The 17665-nt window shown below is 24.1% G+C and overlaps 5 protein-coding genes across 5 annotated transcripts; 3 read left to right on the top strand and 2 right to left on the bottom strand.

Annotated features, from left to right (window-relative positions):
• Nucleotides 1-1029: 1029 nt before the first annotated feature.
• On the top strand, nucleotides 1030-1948 carry PY17X_1300035 (fam-b protein; the record flags this gene model as incomplete). The annotated part of the gene is made up of 2 exons (XM_034637645.1): nucleotides 1030-1098; nucleotides 1262-1948. The coding sequence occupies 2 exons, from the start codon at nucleotides 1030-1032 to the stop codon at nucleotides 1946-1948; spliced, it is 756 nt and encodes a 251-aa protein (XP_034493584.1).
• A 1283-nt stretch (nucleotides 1949-3231) lies between these two features.
• PY17X_1300027 (fam-a protein) lies at nucleotides 3232-4659 on the bottom strand (the record flags this gene model as incomplete). Its single annotated transcript, XM_034637644.1, has 6 exons — nucleotides 3232-3255; nucleotides 3400-3633; nucleotides 3714-3823; nucleotides 3986-4055; nucleotides 4152-4395; nucleotides 4523-4659. 6 exons carry the CDS (start codon nucleotides 4657-4659, stop codon nucleotides 3232-3234), a joined length of 819 nt encoding a protein of 272 aa, XP_034493583.1.
• Nucleotides 4660-6091: 1432 nt separating this feature from the next.
• Nucleotides 6092-7355, bottom strand: PY17X_1300021 (fam-a protein; the record flags this gene model as incomplete). The annotated part of the gene is made up of 5 exons (XM_034637643.1): nucleotides 6092-6373; nucleotides 6458-6567; nucleotides 6688-6757; nucleotides 6852-7098; nucleotides 7219-7355. 5 exons carry the CDS (start codon nucleotides 7353-7355, stop codon nucleotides 6092-6094), a joined length of 846 nt encoding a protein of 281 aa, XP_034493582.1.
• Nucleotides 7356-10826: 3471 nt separating this feature from the next.
• On the top strand, nucleotides 10827-11886 carry PY17X_1300013 (PIR protein; the record flags this gene model as incomplete). Its single annotated transcript, XM_022954960.1, has 3 exons — nucleotides 10827-10841; nucleotides 10966-11709; nucleotides 11800-11886. The coding sequence occupies 3 exons, from the start codon at nucleotides 10827-10829 to the stop codon at nucleotides 11884-11886; spliced, it is 846 nt and encodes a 281-aa protein (XP_022810708.1).
• A 2275-nt stretch (nucleotides 11887-14161) lies between these two features.
• Nucleotides 14162-15181, top strand: PY17X_1300007 (PIR protein; the record flags this gene model as incomplete). The annotated part of the gene is made up of 3 exons (XM_022954953.1): nucleotides 14162-14176; nucleotides 14297-15031; nucleotides 15116-15181. The coding sequence occupies 3 exons, from the start codon at nucleotides 14162-14164 to the stop codon at nucleotides 15179-15181; spliced, it is 816 nt and encodes a 271-aa protein (XP_022810707.1).
• Between the last annotated feature and the right edge of the window lie 2484 nt (nucleotides 15182-17665).

The following is a 17665-nucleotide window of genomic DNA, read 5'->3' as shown; positions in this document are numbered from 1 at the left end:
CAAGCTGAAAATGGAGAGAAAGAGCGATACAATAATTATAAAATCAGTTGATGTGAAAAAAATGAAAACCCCTGTTATAAACCCCATTCACGGGGGAAAAATCACTATTAAATATACGGAAAGTTATGGAGGCCGACCCTGTATCATTTATTAATTTTTTTTTTTTTTTGATTTTTTTTGTTTATAAAAGAAAACTAAATTATCCAAAGTGATAATTTTAATTATGTTATATTTTAAATAGTAAATTTGTCTATAATATATATATGGTACATGTCAAGAGTTTGTTTCATATTTCATAATAAAAAATAATTTTTCTATATGATGGAATTATAATATTTGTTTGTATTTCATTATTAATTATAAAAGTCACAATATTGTTTAAATGAGAAAAGTGTCTAAGAATCTGTTAAATAAATATGATTAAGTATGTTTCATTTTTCGATTTGGGGTAAAAATAAACTGGTTCCATGTGTATTATTTTTGTTATTTGATGATGTATATTATGAGATATATTTATAAACAGAATGATTATATAGGAATCTATGAAAAAAAATATTTTTACAAAAAAGTGGTAGTAAAATGGAGAATATTATTAAGTAATATTTAAAATTGGAGGAATGCAACAATAAAATATAATAAATTAGAAACCATTTAAATGTAAATAGCAACGATGGTTAATGTTTTCATTATATGTTTGTATGTATTAATATATAAAATATATATGTATCTAATATTTTATTATTTGAATTGATATTTATTAGTTTTCATATGTAAGGAATAATGGAAATATAAAAGTTCACAATATATTAGAGCCGTATCACTAAATGTACTAATGCATTATAAATTATATTAAAAATTGTGTATCTTTTATAGAAAGGTTAATATTTATATCAATGAATGGTTTTAATGAATATAACGAAATTGATTATAACAATTATAAATTTTATAGAAAGTGGAAAAAGTTAATAAATGAAATATATTCCATGTTTTTTATAGATATATTCATTTATTTAATAAATAAAGCTAAAAATGAGAGTCAGTATTTTAAAATTTGTTTTTTTTTCAATTATTATTTGTTTTTTTGAATATGTTAAAAATGTAAGTTACACACTATCTTCTTTATTATTAATAATATTTCATTATAATTATCGTATTTATTGTTTTGCATTAACCTTATATTATTGTTTGATGTATTGGTAAAACATTTAAGTTAATTAAAATTAATTACACACATGTTAATAAATATTTCATTTCTTTTCAGGAATTATATTATATAAATGAGAGAAACATATATCATGAAAGGAATATAACAAATTTTAGAAATAATAGGATATTAGGGGATACAGATAACCGATTCGATTTAAATTATTTTTATGAATCAACTTTGAGTCTTGCAAATCAACTTAATGAGTACAATGATGATGATGATGAAGAAATAAAATATCTTCGAAATATTATAGATTCACATGTAAAGAAGCATAAAGAAAATAATACATTACCCGATTTAAATAGTTTAGATAAAAGAACTAAAAAGTTAATTGATGAACTTCACAAAGAAATAGAAGAAACAAAAAAAGAGCTTGATAATATAAAGAATAATAAATTAGCAATAGAACTGATACAAAATAATCCTGTATCAGAAGAAGACTTTAAACAATTGAAAAATGAAAGAAATATCGTGGGGACTGAGCATTATGGGGTCGATTCAAATATCGAAAATGAATCAAAAACTAAGCGAAAGTTAACAAAATTGACCAAAAAATTAATGGTGAGGGGGGTGTTGTTGACGCTGCTTGTTTTGTCGTTATTGGTACCCGGATTGATTTATTTTGTATTTGTTATTATGAATGTAGTTCTTTCAATTGAAATAATTATTGAATGTTGTAAATATGTTAAATTCTTTTTTAAAGAATATAAATCATACAAAAAAAAAAAAAAATCAAGATAGGGACTCTTTATTATTATGTTTTGTTATACTTTTTCAAATGAATAAAAATAACATATTTAATATTTGATGTTACATATTGATATATATATTATATAAAGTGATTATATATTTATCTATGGAGAGCATATATTATTTGGATTTGATAAACGAATTCAACGACGATATTTAAGAGAACAAGTAAAGAAAATGAACCATTATATATGGTTCGAATAGTAGTGGTTATTCCAGGAATAGTAATAATGATTGATATAAGAAAGTTTTTATTTTTGACCATAATTTTTGAAGATAATCATAATATATAATGTTATATATGTATAGTTATAATATTTTTTTACTGTTTTTGCATAATTTTTATGTAGTTTTTATGTCGTGGGTCAGGGTTGAGTTTGTGTTTATAGGACCCATATTCGGGTTAAGTGATATATTGCATTTAATTTGAATAATTTTATAATATTTATTAGTTTAAGGAATTGTTTTAAAGGTTTAGGGTTATATTGAATTATATATATATTTCATAAAATGGTCATGTTATGAATATTTTTATTTAACGAAACTGCTTATTTTTATTCTCCATTTATGTTTTATTTAATAGGATAATTTCCCAATGTGGTGTTACAATGGCAAGAAAATAAATAAACTATTATCTTATATTGTTTATATTTATGTTATATTTTATTTTTTATATGAATGTATATGAATTTTTTTTAAAGCAAACAATGTTTTAGTTGGTTTATTATAATGTTCATATATATGTGTATAAAATATATTGGCAATATGCTTTAAATAGCAATATAAAAAGTTATTACGTATAACGTAAGATTTGCATTGAATCATTCTGATCACCTCATTAATTCCATTACAATAAATGGTATTAAGATCAAATATCACTTACAAATAAAGAATCGTTTAAATATATGGGATATCCCCCCAAATTTTAGTTTATAGATGATGTCCATGTTTGTAAACAAAAAAAGGTAAAATTATTAAATGAAAGGAATATGACAAATAAAAGATTTTCATAAGTTATAACATTTTTATTTGTAGTATTCAAAAAATGAATACATATAGATGCATTATAATATTAAAAGAGATAAACAAATAACAGACAAGAAAAAAACAATCATAAAGCAAAAAAACATTTTATGATGGTAATTTAAAGCAATCATTATGTATGGAAATAAGTCATTTTATTAACATAAATCTTCTAATATTACGGTGGTGAAAAATATATGATTATTCATGAGGGGAAAAGTAATATAAAGCTTTTCGACAATGCATTTTTGTTAAATGGAATCATGTTCATCATTCTAAGAAAAAAAACACAAATGGATGATTATATAAAATGTTAAAATTTGTTTCAAATTATAAATATGTACATTTATTTAAAACGATATTTTTTTAACAATTGTTGAAATAAATTATTATATTATTAAAATATGTATACCGTTTACAGAGTCGACATAGATGATATAAATATGGTTCTTTCTTTTTTCAACAATGTATCCACTTAAATTAACAAACATTTTTTTTAATTCTCCATTTCTAATATAATCTTCAGAATCAATTTCAGCTTGGAATAAATTTGCACTTTCTACTATTTTATTTTCAAAATATTTTTTATTTTTACGGTTGTGATCAATTATATTTGCTGAAGCCATGACAAATATAGTTTTGTTTTCTGATATCTACAAAATTAATAAAAGTGTATTTGAATAATATGAGAATTGTGATTTATAACGAAATAGAAGAAGAAAGTTTTGCTTACTTTAAATTTTGCAGCTATAGCATAAAAATATTTCTCACGAGACCACGGATGTTTTTTGCAACGTTGTTGTATCATTACTAAATTTGGAGTGTACATACGGGCAATTTTTTCTAAAAACATATTATAAAATTGCATAGATATAATTAAAATATGATGAGTTTGAAGATGTTGGAAAGGATAAATAGTATAATATATCAATAATAAATCATAAAATTTCGAATAAATAGTAACAATAATATGTTAATTCGACTAATTATTTATGTTTTGTATACTTTTAACATGGTCTTTATTTATATATTGGTCACAATCAGGATCCCATAACTCGTTTAGTAGTTCATTATACTAATGGAAGCAAAGAGAAATATATGTTTATAAATTATAATAATTTTTTAATTTCAATTTGGTTTATAACTTTTGATGTTGTTCGTTAATTGATACCTGATTCGTATCATAAATTAGATATTCAGCTTTTAGAATTTTTGTATGACCTCTATGTTTTTTTTTATAAAAAACTATATTCTTAGAAGGAATTCCACCACAACGTGTATAACCTTTACTTGTAGCATGATGTTCTAACTGTTTTAAAGCGTCATTCATAAATTTGTACGCATTTATAGTTTCTTTGGGATCGGTATATAATAGGTGTTTGTTTTTTTGATATATTTCTTTTGTATTATCATAGCTAAAAATGAACATATTTTTAATGTGTACAAAAATAAAGTTATTGTATTTATAACATTTTTGCAAAGAAATACATTTAATATTTTCATAATGAAATATATATTATATATATTGTTGTATTTTCTTACGTATAACGTTTTTTATTTTTTTTTGATTTGTGTTTTGTATATTTTTTGGGAACAAGCTCAGTTGCAAGGGTTTTATTATTCACATATAGGGGGATGATTAAAAGAAAAAAAACAATTTGAATATAAAATTTATTCATTTTTGAACTTTAAAACAAAATATTAAAATATATATTAGTATTTTTTTAATTAAAAATTAACTCAAAACAGAACAAATACAATTAAAATTGAAGCAAATGATTTTCTCAAATAAAGTATAAAAAACAAATATTTATTTTAAAAAATACAAATTATTATTTAAGCAACAAATTTGAATACTTTTATCAGATTGATAAGTTTAATATATTTTTTATTTAATTAATTCAATCACAAAACAACGTTAACAACAGAATTTTTCATAAATAATAAATATCAAAAATATTATGATCCATAATTTCCTTATATTATAATATCTAAAAATAAATAATTTTAATTATATAAATGATATTTTTAATATATAGGATTATGAATACGCAAGTTTTATATTTTTATAATTGAATAAACTCAGTCTAAAATTTATAAATCATCACGTTATGCATTTAATTTTATATATTACTAATGCTACTATAATAACAACATTTTTTACCTCATCATAATAGTAGTATGATAAAATTTATATTATGAGAATCAAACAATCTGTGATTTTTTTTATCACTTTTAGTACAAATTTTACTAAATAACAATTTTCTAGCAAAATTATTAATTTTATAAAAATTATTTATTGGTAGCAATATTGACGGCTATGTTTTTTATAAATTAATGCAAATTATAATTTTCCTTTTAATAACAAAATATAGTATTATAAAGTTAAAAAAAATACAAATAAAATATGAAGTAAATATGAAATAAAATATGAAATAAAATAATGAAACATAAAGTTGCAAATTCAAGAATATATAATGTAATTAATTTGTTTTTTAATTATAATATTCTTAATGGGTGGATGTTAATTTTTTATGGGGGAAAATTATGTTTATGATTGATTGTTGATTGTTTATGGTTCTGGGATATTGTAATTACATTTTTTATAATTTGAACACTAATTAATTATATGTTTCATTCCGTATGTTTAATAATGAGATGATGTCCATGTTTGTAAACAAAAAAGGGTGAAATTATTAAATGAAAGGAATATGACAAATAAAAGATCTTCATAAGTTATAGCAGTTCTATTTGTAGTATTCAAAAAATTAATACATATAGATACATTCTAATATTAAAAGAGATAAACAAATAACAGACAAGAAAAAAACAATCATAAAACAAAAAAATATGTTATGATGGTAATTTAAATAAATACCATTCATGAAAATAAATCGTTCTATTAACATAAATTCTCTAATATTACGGTGGTGAAAAATATATGATTATTTATAAGGGAAAAAGTAGTATAAAGGTTTTCCAATAATATTTTTTTGTTAAATGGAACCATGTTCACCAACCTAAGAAAAAAAACATAAATGGGTGAATATATAAAATGTTTAAATTTGTTGCAAATTATAAATATTTACACTTATTTAAAACCATATTTTTTTAACAATTGTTGAAATAAATTATTATTAAAATCTGTATACCGCTTATAGATTCGAAATAGGTGACATAAATACGGTCCGTTTTTTTTTCAATAATGTGTCCACTTAAGTTAACAAAAATTTTTTTTAATTTTCCATTTCTAATATCATCTTCAGAATCAATGTTAGCTTCGAATAAATTTGCATTTTTTACTATTATGTTTTCAAAATTTCTTTTATTTTTACAGTTGTTATCATTTATATTTGCTGAGCTCATGACAATTATAATTTTGTTTTCTGATATCTACAAAATTAATAAAAATATATTGCATAAATTATTGTGAATAATATGATTTATAACGAAATAGAAGAGGAAAGCTTTCCTTACTTTAAATTTTGCAGCTATAGCATAAAAATATTTCTGACGAGACCATGGCCATGTTTTGGAACGTTGTTGTATTATTACTAAATTTGGATTGTATACACGGACAATTTTTCCTAAAAGTATATTATAAAATTGCATAGATATAATTAAAATATGATGAGTTTGAATATGTGGGAAAGAATAAATAGTAACAATAATATGTTAATTTGGGTAATTATTTATGTTTTGTATACTTTTAACATTATCATCATTGAACAAATTGGCATGATCGGGATTCCAATACTTGTTTATTATTTTATTATACTAATGGAAATAAAGAGAAATATATATATATATTATAATCATTTTTTAATTTCAATTTGGTTTATAAATTTTAATGTTGTTCGTTAATTGATACCTTATTCGGATTATCAACTATATATTGTTTTTTTTCAACATTTGTATTATATTGATATTTTATATCATCAAAAAGCATATAGTCAGTATAATATATATTATATAATCCATAATCAACTGTATTTGTAACATGATATTCTAATTGTCTTAAAGCTTCTTTCATAACTTTGCATGCATTTTTAGTTTCTTTGATATCGGTATATAATAGGTGCTTGTTTTTTTCATATATTTCTTGTGTATTATCATAGCTAAAAAAGAACATATTTTTAATGCGTCCAAAAATAAAGGTATTGTATTTTTGCAAAGACGTACACATTTAATATTTTCATAATGAAATATGTAATATATATATTGTAGTATTTTCTTACGTATAACGTTTTTTATTTTTTTTTGATTTGTGTTTTGTATCTTTTTTTGGAGAAAGCTCGGTTGCAAGGGTTTTATTATTCACATATAGGGGGATGATTAAAAGAAAGAAAACAATTTGAATACAAAACTTATTCATTTGGGAACTTTACAAACAAACTATTAAAATATATATTAGTATTTTTTTAATTAAAAATTAACTCAAAACAGAACAAATATAATTAAAATTGAAGCAAATAATTTTATCAAATAAAGCATAAAAAACAAATATTTATTTTAAAAAATACAAATTATTATTTAAAAGTCAAATTTGTATGCTTTTATCAGATTTATAAGTCTAATATATTTTTTATTTAAATAATTCAACCACAAAACGACATCAATAAAAGAATATTTCATAAATAATGAATATGCAAAATAATAACTTTAATTATATAATTGATATTTTTAAATATAGCATTATGAATACACATATTTTAAGATTGATCAAACTGAATTTAAAATTACAAAACAGCTCATTACGTATGGAACCACATATTGCTTACACTAATAAATAAAAAAGCATAGTAATATAAATATTATATTAAAATAATTAATTTAATCTGAGGAATGCAGTTAATTTTATATATTACTAATACTACTATAATAGCAACATTTTTACCTCATCATAATAGTATGATAAAACTTATACTATAAGAATCAAGTATTTTGTAATTTTTTTATCACTTTTAGTACAAGTTTTACTAAACATTTTTCTAGCAAAATTGTTAATTTTATAAAAATTATTTATTGGTAGCAATATTGACGGCTATGTTTTTTATAAATTAATGCAAATTATAATTTTCCTTTTAATAACAAAATATAGTATTATAAAGTTAAAAAAAATACAAATAAAATATGAAGTAAAATACGAAATAAAATAATGAAACATAAAGTTGTAAAGTCAAGAAATATATAATGTAATTAATTTGTTTTTTAATTATAATATTCTTAATGTCGAGGTGTTCATGTATTATGGGTCAAGGTTATGTTTATGATTGATGGTTGATTGTTTATGGTTCTGGGATATTGTAATCACATTTTTTATAATTAATTTTTTATAATTAAATATATGTATGATTGTGTATGTTTAATCTGGAGATGATGTGTAAATATTGAAGGAAAACAGGGGTAGTGTGATTAATATGAAATAGGTGATAATATATAGATTTAAAATGATTAAAATAATATATTAGATATATAAATATTGGTTATATATGACAATTGTCTATTATATAAAACTTGTTAATCAGGGGCTATATTGAATTATGGAGATTATAATATGCAATGCATTTTTGTTCGATGAAAAATTTTATTTAGTAAAAGTTATTTTGATTTAAATTATATTACGGGAATGTATGCTGTAATAATAGGATTATATGTGAGGGTGGGTATGAATTATAAGATGATTCATTTGTAACAATTGTCTACAATATAATATACCTTCATATTAATACGTGTGTTTTTAAGATTAATTAAACATATCACTAATATATAATAGATAGTGATAAAGTATAGGTTGATATATATCGACAATATAACGTTGTTTATAGATGTTATTATGGTTCTAACGTTTTTAGTAACACGTAAAAAATTGAACTATATATACAATATTTTTTAAGTTTTAATTTTAGCTACTATTCTTTTGTATTTTACATTTGTATTAATAGAAGTTGCATTATATACGTTAATTTATTTATCACAAGGTATAATAATAGATTAATCGCTATTACATTTTAAACTCCATAGTTTTGAGGTATAAATAAATTATATTTTAAAATAGTTAAAAGAAAAACATAAGTATATTAAATATAATGTTATAGTTCTAATAATTATAAATAATATGATATATAGAATATCGCTATTGTTCTAATATAGTAAAATATTATACCAATTACTAATATTGAAAAATGTTAAATTTTGGAAACATATACAATTATATATTAATGCAAAGTATACAGCAAAAGTATGTAATAATTAATTTGAAATAATATTTTTATTAGGTTATTATATACATACAAATTCACAAATATATAATTTAAGTATATTGTTATTGCGAAATAATATGTTCCAAAATAGTTAATTTAAAACAACAAAATACGGAAATATTCTACATTGGTTTAAAGGATTATTATTGAGTGCACTAATTGTTCCGTTGTACTATGTAGTTACATAGCAGTGACAATAACAATAGTAATAACAATAGTAATAACAATAGATAAAGTATTAAATACGAAAAATCATTAAATCCATTTGATACACTATATGAATATAAATTCATTATATATATTATTAAGGTGTTATCAGATTAAATTGTATGTATACAAGATCAAATGAAATATTATAACATTTATTTAAGTATGATTTAATGTGATAACATTAGACTACCAGTACCAAGCAAAATAATATCAATAATTCTATACTTTTACATTATAGAACTAAATATAGTTTATTATAAAATATAAAAGCAAACTATATATTTATAAAAGTAATAATTCTAAGTTATTTTTAATTTATACATGAATTAAAAACTTTAATGGTAGAAACTATAAGAAATAATTAAACTGTGTAGAATAGGTAAATCTTATATGGCTACATCCTTGTTTTAAAAAAGCATACGTCCCTTATCTCTCCCATCAAACGGCAATATGCTAACCTAATACACATAGTTTTATATTATACTTTAAAATTTGTATCAATAATTATTTATGTGTTATATATTTAACATTTACTAAGTATTATTTTAAAAACGACTTACATATAAAAACTTATTTAAGCTTATAAATACGGGTTCAGTGCTAATTGCCGCTTTAAAGATGGAAAAATAAGGAAAACATTATAAAATTACTAAATAAAGAATACTTCTAAATTGGAATATGTAGGAATAAAAATAAAGTTATAGAACTGATTAAAATGAATTATGAATTTGTTTACATTCATTAAAAACAATATAAATTTATATAATTTCCATAGAGATGTAAGTAAAATAACTTAATTTGAAAATACTATAATTTTAATAAAACAGTGGTTTATTGTATTAGAAACAAGTATGTAAATATTTAATATATTTAAAAAAATGACTATTTATATACTTTAAGGATTATAGTAATAATATAATTTTTGTTTTTTTAGATTTATACAGCATTTAATTTTTTGAAGAACAATCAACAAAACATAAAATATAAATATATACCTTTTCTATGTTCAAACATACTTTAAATTCTTTATAGAAAGATATCCATTTTTATAATAAAGATATACCAAATATTAGTAAGAATAACATTTTTTGCATAATATCCATCATATCTATATTTAATAAAAATTGTATTAAGTAACTCTCTATTTAAGGCAACTTAGCTAATTAGCATAAACACAAATATAACGTTTCTTTGGTGATAACAATATTTTATTATTCCATATTAATTTAATTATTGAAAAACTTATAATATAATTAACTACAGACTGTTATTATATATAGGGTTAAAGTATTTGCGTCACGTATTTGGTGGAGTGTATATAAAAACAGGATGATTGTACCCAATTTACAAATCAAAAATAAAATCCCATTATAATGAATGTTAATGTGGTATATAATTTTTTAATAATAATAGTTTCCTTTACATGTTTTTATATTGTATTACATATAAATATCATTAAACTTTATTTTAATAATTCGCGTTTTTATTAATTGTTTTTAAATGTTTTTTTAGTGTGAAAAGTTCCAGGATGTAAGGAAATGGTTATCTTATGAAGTGATTGTAGGAAATAGTGCAAATATTAATGAAAAATTGAAAAATTATTGTGATAATAGATCATGTGATGGTATTTTCGATAAAATTAATGCTGGATGTTTATATTTGTTTGATGAGTTCTTTGCGGGTTTTACCCAGTTTACTTCTGTTGCAAACAGAAAGATTAATATTGTTGATTACATTTTGATATGGTTAGGGTATATGTTAAACCTTAACAAAATTAATGAAAACGGCACTATAGACCTTTTTTATGAAACATATATAAATAATAATCAGAAGTATAATAAGATAATAACAGGTGTTACTGGTTATAAGACTTATAATGAACTTGTAGATATAAAAGAAGATTTGATGAGTATTGATCTTAAAGATATGTCTAAATTTTATGATGCATTTATATTATTATGTGACATTTGTACTGGGGTTAATGAAAACAACTCAAATTGCGATAAAAATTTAGAAAAAGCTATAAAGTTTGTTGAAATATATGATGAGCTTAATGAAGATTATTATAATGGTATATACAGCCCCTATAATCAATTATTATCTACATTATCAAATGATTATTGTAATTTAAAAAATAAATGTAATCAATTTCCAACTCTTCCAACATATTCACGAAAATTCGTAATAAAAAGGACACTAATTCCAATTGCATTTATGATTGTTGCATTATCAATTTTCTTGGGAATTGAATATAAGGTAAATAATAAATCAATTAAACAATATATTCATCACTGATTAATTTGTGAATATAAATAAATTATACATTTTTTAAAATTTTTATATTAGTATTCGTCAATTGGATTTCGGAAACGATCTCAAAAACAATGTTTAAGAGAAAAAATAAAAAATATAATGAAGAAAATGATTCATTAATATATGATTCGAATAATAATAATGATTAATATATGTTAATAAGTTGTCTATTGGGAAGTAATTTTTGTATAATTTTTATATAGTTTTTATGTTGTGGAACCCATATTCGGGTTAGGGCTAAGTATTATATTGCATTTAATTTTTTATAACTTAAACACTAATTTAATATATGTACCATCCCGTATTCTTAATCACAGATAAAGCTAAAAAATCCAAATATGCACCAAAAAGGGGCATAAGCTAATATGTAATGAATTACGTAACATGTTTTATAAGTTATAATATATATAATTGAGTGTTCATGCCGATTTTATATGGTCAAAATAAAATATAGATATTGACTATATATGAAATAGTATTATGGAATACCATAATTTCCTATTATATAAACCTTGATAACCCAGATCTATATTGAATTATACATATAATGTTTCTTTATTTGATGAAAATTTTATTTAGTAAAACTTATAATATTTGTCATTATTATTATTTAAATTATATTACGCCAATTGAACTGTAATAATAGATATTCATAATGTATCGATCGATGATCGACAATACAACGTTATCTATAAAAGGCATTTTATGCATCTAACCGTTTTAATAATCAATAAAATCATGTACATTAATAAAAAATTAAATTATAAATATATCTATACTATCCTTTTAATTTTCAATTGTATTTAGTATCATTTTATGCTAATATTTTAAATTCAAATTATAGAAATAGTTTTATTTACATTAATTTATTTATCATAAGGTATACTAACATATTAATCACTATTAATTTTTAAACTTTATAATTTTGAGGTATATAAAAATTGGAAATATATATTTAAAGTAGTTAAAAGACAAAATATAAGTATATTAATAAAATTTCATGTTTTGTTCTAATAATTATAAATAATATGACAAAATAATGTTATTATTATATGCTTATACATATAAAATAATAAAATACTATACCAATAATTAATATTAAAATATTGTTTTATTGTGGAAACTTCATATAATTAAATGTTAATATTATATAAAAGACACATAATAATACATTATAAAGGTATCAATGCCATATATTTGTTAAAGATTCAATTTGGGATATGTGGTTTAATATTTTAAAAATATGAATCAATGGTGAAAGGGTTAAAGACTCAATGCATGTTAAATGCTATTTGATTATTCCATATTAACGCATATTATATTGTCGGTGTTTTACCATATAATTAATAAAATATAGAATTTTTAATAAATTATTTGAATGTATATACATTAACTATAACAGTAGAATATATAAGATAAAATTAAGTATGTAGAATATTTAACGAACATTCAATTTAATTTATATATTAAAAGAGAAAATATATCTTATCTCTCTCCTATTAAAGGGTAAAATAATAACCTAATTAAACATAGTTTTCTATTATACTTTAAAATTTATATCAATAGTTACTTATATGTTAATATTTAATATTTACTAAGTATTCTTTTAAAAACAATATGAACTTAAAGACTTATTTAAGCTTATAAATACGGGTTCAGTGTTAATTGTCGTTTTAAACCGTGGAAATTATGTGTAAAATATATTATAAAATTATCCAATAATGTATATGGGAATAAAAATAAAGTTATTTAACCCATTAAAATTAATTTTTAATTTATCTACATTCATTAAAAACAATATAAATTTATGTATTTTCCATAGAAATGGAACAATTCAACTTATTTTGTAAGTGTTATTTTAGAAAAGACTGTATTATATATTATAAGAAACAAGTATATAAGTATTTAGTCTATCTTATTAAATAATTATTTATATACTTTAAGGATTGTAATAATAATATCTTTCTTAAATTTATATATTTGTGGATTATTTAAGTTTTATGATGTTGTTTGTGTTCTATATAAAATCATATGTGTAAGTATATATTTTTTTAATCCATTATAAAGGTATATCAATTTTTATAATTAAGTTATACTAAATGTTAGTAAGAATAGTATTTTTTGTATAAAAATCATCATACAATATTTAATCAAAAATGTATTAAACAATCCTCTATTTAAGATAATTTAGCTATATGTCATAAAATAAGTATAATATGATTTTTGTAATACTAATTTATTATTATTTTATATGAAGTTAAAATTAAGAATAATATGTCTAACGAAAGATAAATGCTATGCAAAGAGCTTAAGTAAATACAATATATATTTTATATAATATATATAAATAAAATCACCCCACACAATCTCCAAATTATAACGGAATTTCATTATAATGGCTTCTAATGTGGTATGTATCCTTTTTCTTATATTATTCATATGTTGTATTCCTATAAATTATATTAATTTTAATTTTAGTAACATTTATATTAATACATTTTTTTGTTTAATTTGCAAAATATATTCGTAGTGTAAATCAATTAATGATATTGATACATATTTTGTTGATGATTCGAAAACCCCGGAAAAACATAATTCTATGAATATATTAAGTACGTATTGCCATAATAATAACTGTAGTAGTGATGAAGAAAAGATTATCTCTGGTTTTATAGTATTACTAAATATGCTTAATCCTGAAACTATAGATGGTGATAAGATTGTTGAATACGCTATTTTATGGTTAAGTTATAAACTAAATCAAACAAAACAGAATGGAACGATCAAATTAGACGATTTTTATACTAACCGTATAGAAACAAATAGTTTTTATAAGGGGAATATATCTGCTGATAGTGATGATCATATTAATATGGAAGTTATAAGTGCAAAAATAAAATCGATGAATATCGATATTAAAGATATATCTAATTTTTATGATGCATTTAAATCATTATGTAACATGTATAGTGAAATTGGTGCAGAAGATAACCCATGCAATAAATGTTTAGAAAATGCTAGAGAATTGTTTGAAAAATATGAAAAACTTAAAAATGCTTTAGATATTAATAAAGGAAGTTCTTATTATAAACTATTGTCTAGTTTATCAAATGATTATAAAAACTTTGAACAATTATATAATAGGGCATGTGGTAATACGTCACCACTTGTAGCTTGTCCACGAAGTTCAGTAACAAAAAATACATTAATTTCAATTGCAATTATATTTGTTGCATCATCAATTTTATTGGGAGTTTCTTATAAGGTAAATAATAAGGAAATTAAAAATTATTTTCATTATATATGCAAATTTTAACAAATAAATCGTATACTTAATATTTTATATTAGTATTCGTTATTTGGATTTCGGAAACGATCTCAAAAACAACATTTAAGAGAAAATCTAAAAAAATAAAGAAGAAAATAGATCACTAATATATTATTCGAATATTAATAATGATTAATATATGTTAAAAATTTGTCTATTGGGAAGTAATTTTTGCATAATTTTTATATAGCTTTTATGTTATGGAACCCATATTCAGGTTAGGGCTAAGTACTACATTGCATCTAATTTTTTATAACTTAAACACTAATTTAATATATGTATCATCCCGTATGCTTAATCAAGAGATGATGCCCAAATATTCACCCCCAAATGGGGATAAGCTAATATAAATGGGGTTGTATAATATTTTTTCATAAGTTATAATATATATAATTAAGTGTTCATATCGATTTAATGTGATAAGAATAAAATGTCTATATTGCATATATTAATTCATATTATGATATATCATAATTATTTATTATATAAAGCTTGTTAATCATAATTATAAAGAATTATGCATATCATAATATATTTCTTTATTTAACAAAAATTTTATTAAGTAGAACTTATAACTTGTATCATATTTATTTTAATTCAAATCGTATTTTTATAACCGAACAGTATAATAATATTATTATCAAAGTATAATTATAATTCGATTCATTTGGAACAATTCCCTACAATATAATATACCTTCATGGGTTCAGGGGTTTAGGGTTCAGGGTTTAGGGTTCAGGGTTTAGGGTTCAGGGTTAGGGTTCAGGGTTCAGGGTTTAGGGTTCAAGGGTTTAGGGTTTAGGGTTTAGGGTTCAGGGTTTAGGGTTCAGGGTTTAGGGTTAGGGTTCAGGGTTTAGGGTTCAGGGTTCAGGGTTCAGGGTTAGGGTTCAGGGTTCAGGGTTCAGGGTTCAGGGTTCAGGGTTCAGGGTTTAGGGTTCAGGGTTCAGGGTTCAGGGTTCAGGGTTTAGGGTTTAGGGTTCAGGGTTTAGGGTTCAGGGTTCAGGGTTCAGGGTTCAGGGTTTAGGGTTCAGGGTTCAGGGTTTAGGGTTCAGGGTTTAGGGTTCAGGGTTCAGGGTTTAGGGTTCAGGGTTCAGGGTTTAGGGTTCAGGGTTTAGGGTTCAGGGTTCAGGGTTTAGGGTTCAGGGTTTAGGGTTCAGGGTTCAGGGTTTAGGGTTCAGGGTTCAGGGTTCAGGGTTTAGGGTTCAGGGTTCAGGGTTTAGGGTTCAGGGTTCAGGGTTCAGGGTTTAGGGTTCAGGGTTTAGGGTTCAGGGTTCAGGGTTTAGGGTTCAGGGTTCAGGGTTTAGGGTTCAGGGTTCAGGGTTTAGGGTTCAGGGTTTAGGGTTCAGGGTTCAGGGTTTAGGGTTCAGGGTTAGGGTTCAGGGTTTAGGGTTCAGGGTTCAGGGTTTAGGGTTCAGGGTTCAGGGTTAGGGTTCAGGGTTCAGGGTTCAGGGTTCAGGGTTCAGGGTTCAGGGTTTAGGGTTCAGGGTTTAGGGTTCAGGGTTCAGGGTTAGGGTTTAGGGTTTAGGGTTCAGGGTTTAGGGTTAGGGTTCAGGGTTAGGGTTCAGGGTTTAGGGTTCAGGGTTTAGGGTTCAGGGTTCAGGGTTCAGGGTTTAGGGTTCAGGGTTTAGGGTTCAGGGTTCAGGGTTTAGGGTTCAGGGTTCAGGGTTAGGGTTCAGGGTTTAGGGTTCAGGGTTTAGGGTTCAGGGTTCAGGGTTAGGGTTCAGGGTTTAGGGTTCAGGGTTAGGGTTCAGGGTTCAGGGTTAGGGTTCAGGGTTTAGGGTTCAGGGTTCAGGGTTTAGGGTTCAGGGTTCAGGGTTTAGGGTTCAGGGTTTAGGGTTAGGGTTAGGGTTAGGGTTTAGGGTTCAGGGTTCAGGGTTCAGGGTTTAGGGTTCAGGGTTCAGGGTTAGGGTTCAGGGTTAGGGTTAGGGTTCAGGGTTTAGGGTTCAGGGTTTAGGGTTCAGGGTTCAGGGTTTAGGGTTCAGGGTTTAGGGTTCAGGGTTCAGGGTTTAGGGTTCAGGGTTTAGGGTTCAGGGTTTCAGGGTTTAGGGTTCAGGGTTCAGGGTTCAGGGTTTAGGGTTTAGGGTTCAGGGTTTAGGGTTCAGGGTTTAGGGTTCAGGGTTTAGGGTTCAGGGTTCAGGGTTTAGGGTTCAGGGTTCAGGGTTTCAGGGTTTAGGGTTCAGGGTTCAGGGTTTAGGGTTCAGGGTTTAGGGTTCAGGGTTTAGGGTTCAGGGTTCAGGGTTTAGGGTTCAGGGTTTAGGGTTCAGGGTTTAGGGTTCAGGGTTTAGGGTTCAGGGTTCAGGGTTCAGGGTTTAGGGTTCAGGGTTTAGGGTTCAGGGGGTTCAGGGTTCAGGGTTTAGGGTTCAGGGTTCAGGGTTTAGGGTTCAGGGTTTAGGGTTCAGGGTTTCAGGGTTTAGGGTTCAGGGTTCAGGGTTTCAGGGTTCAGGGTTTAGGGTTCAGGGTTTAGGGTTCAGGGTTTAGGGTTCAGGGTTCAGGGTTCAGGGTTCAGGGTTTAGGGGTTTCAGGGTTCAGGGTTTAGGGTTCAGGGTTCAGGGTTTCAGGGTTTCAGGGTTT

This window comes from Plasmodium yoelii, assembly GCF_900002385.2.
Source record: "Plasmodium yoelii strain 17X genome assembly, chromosome: 13".
Lineage (NCBI taxonomy): Eukaryota > Apicomplexa > Aconoidasida > Haemosporida > Plasmodiidae > Plasmodium > Plasmodium yoelii.
Note: the sequence above shows the minus strand (reverse complement) of the source record. Positions and strands in the feature narration are given on the sequence as shown.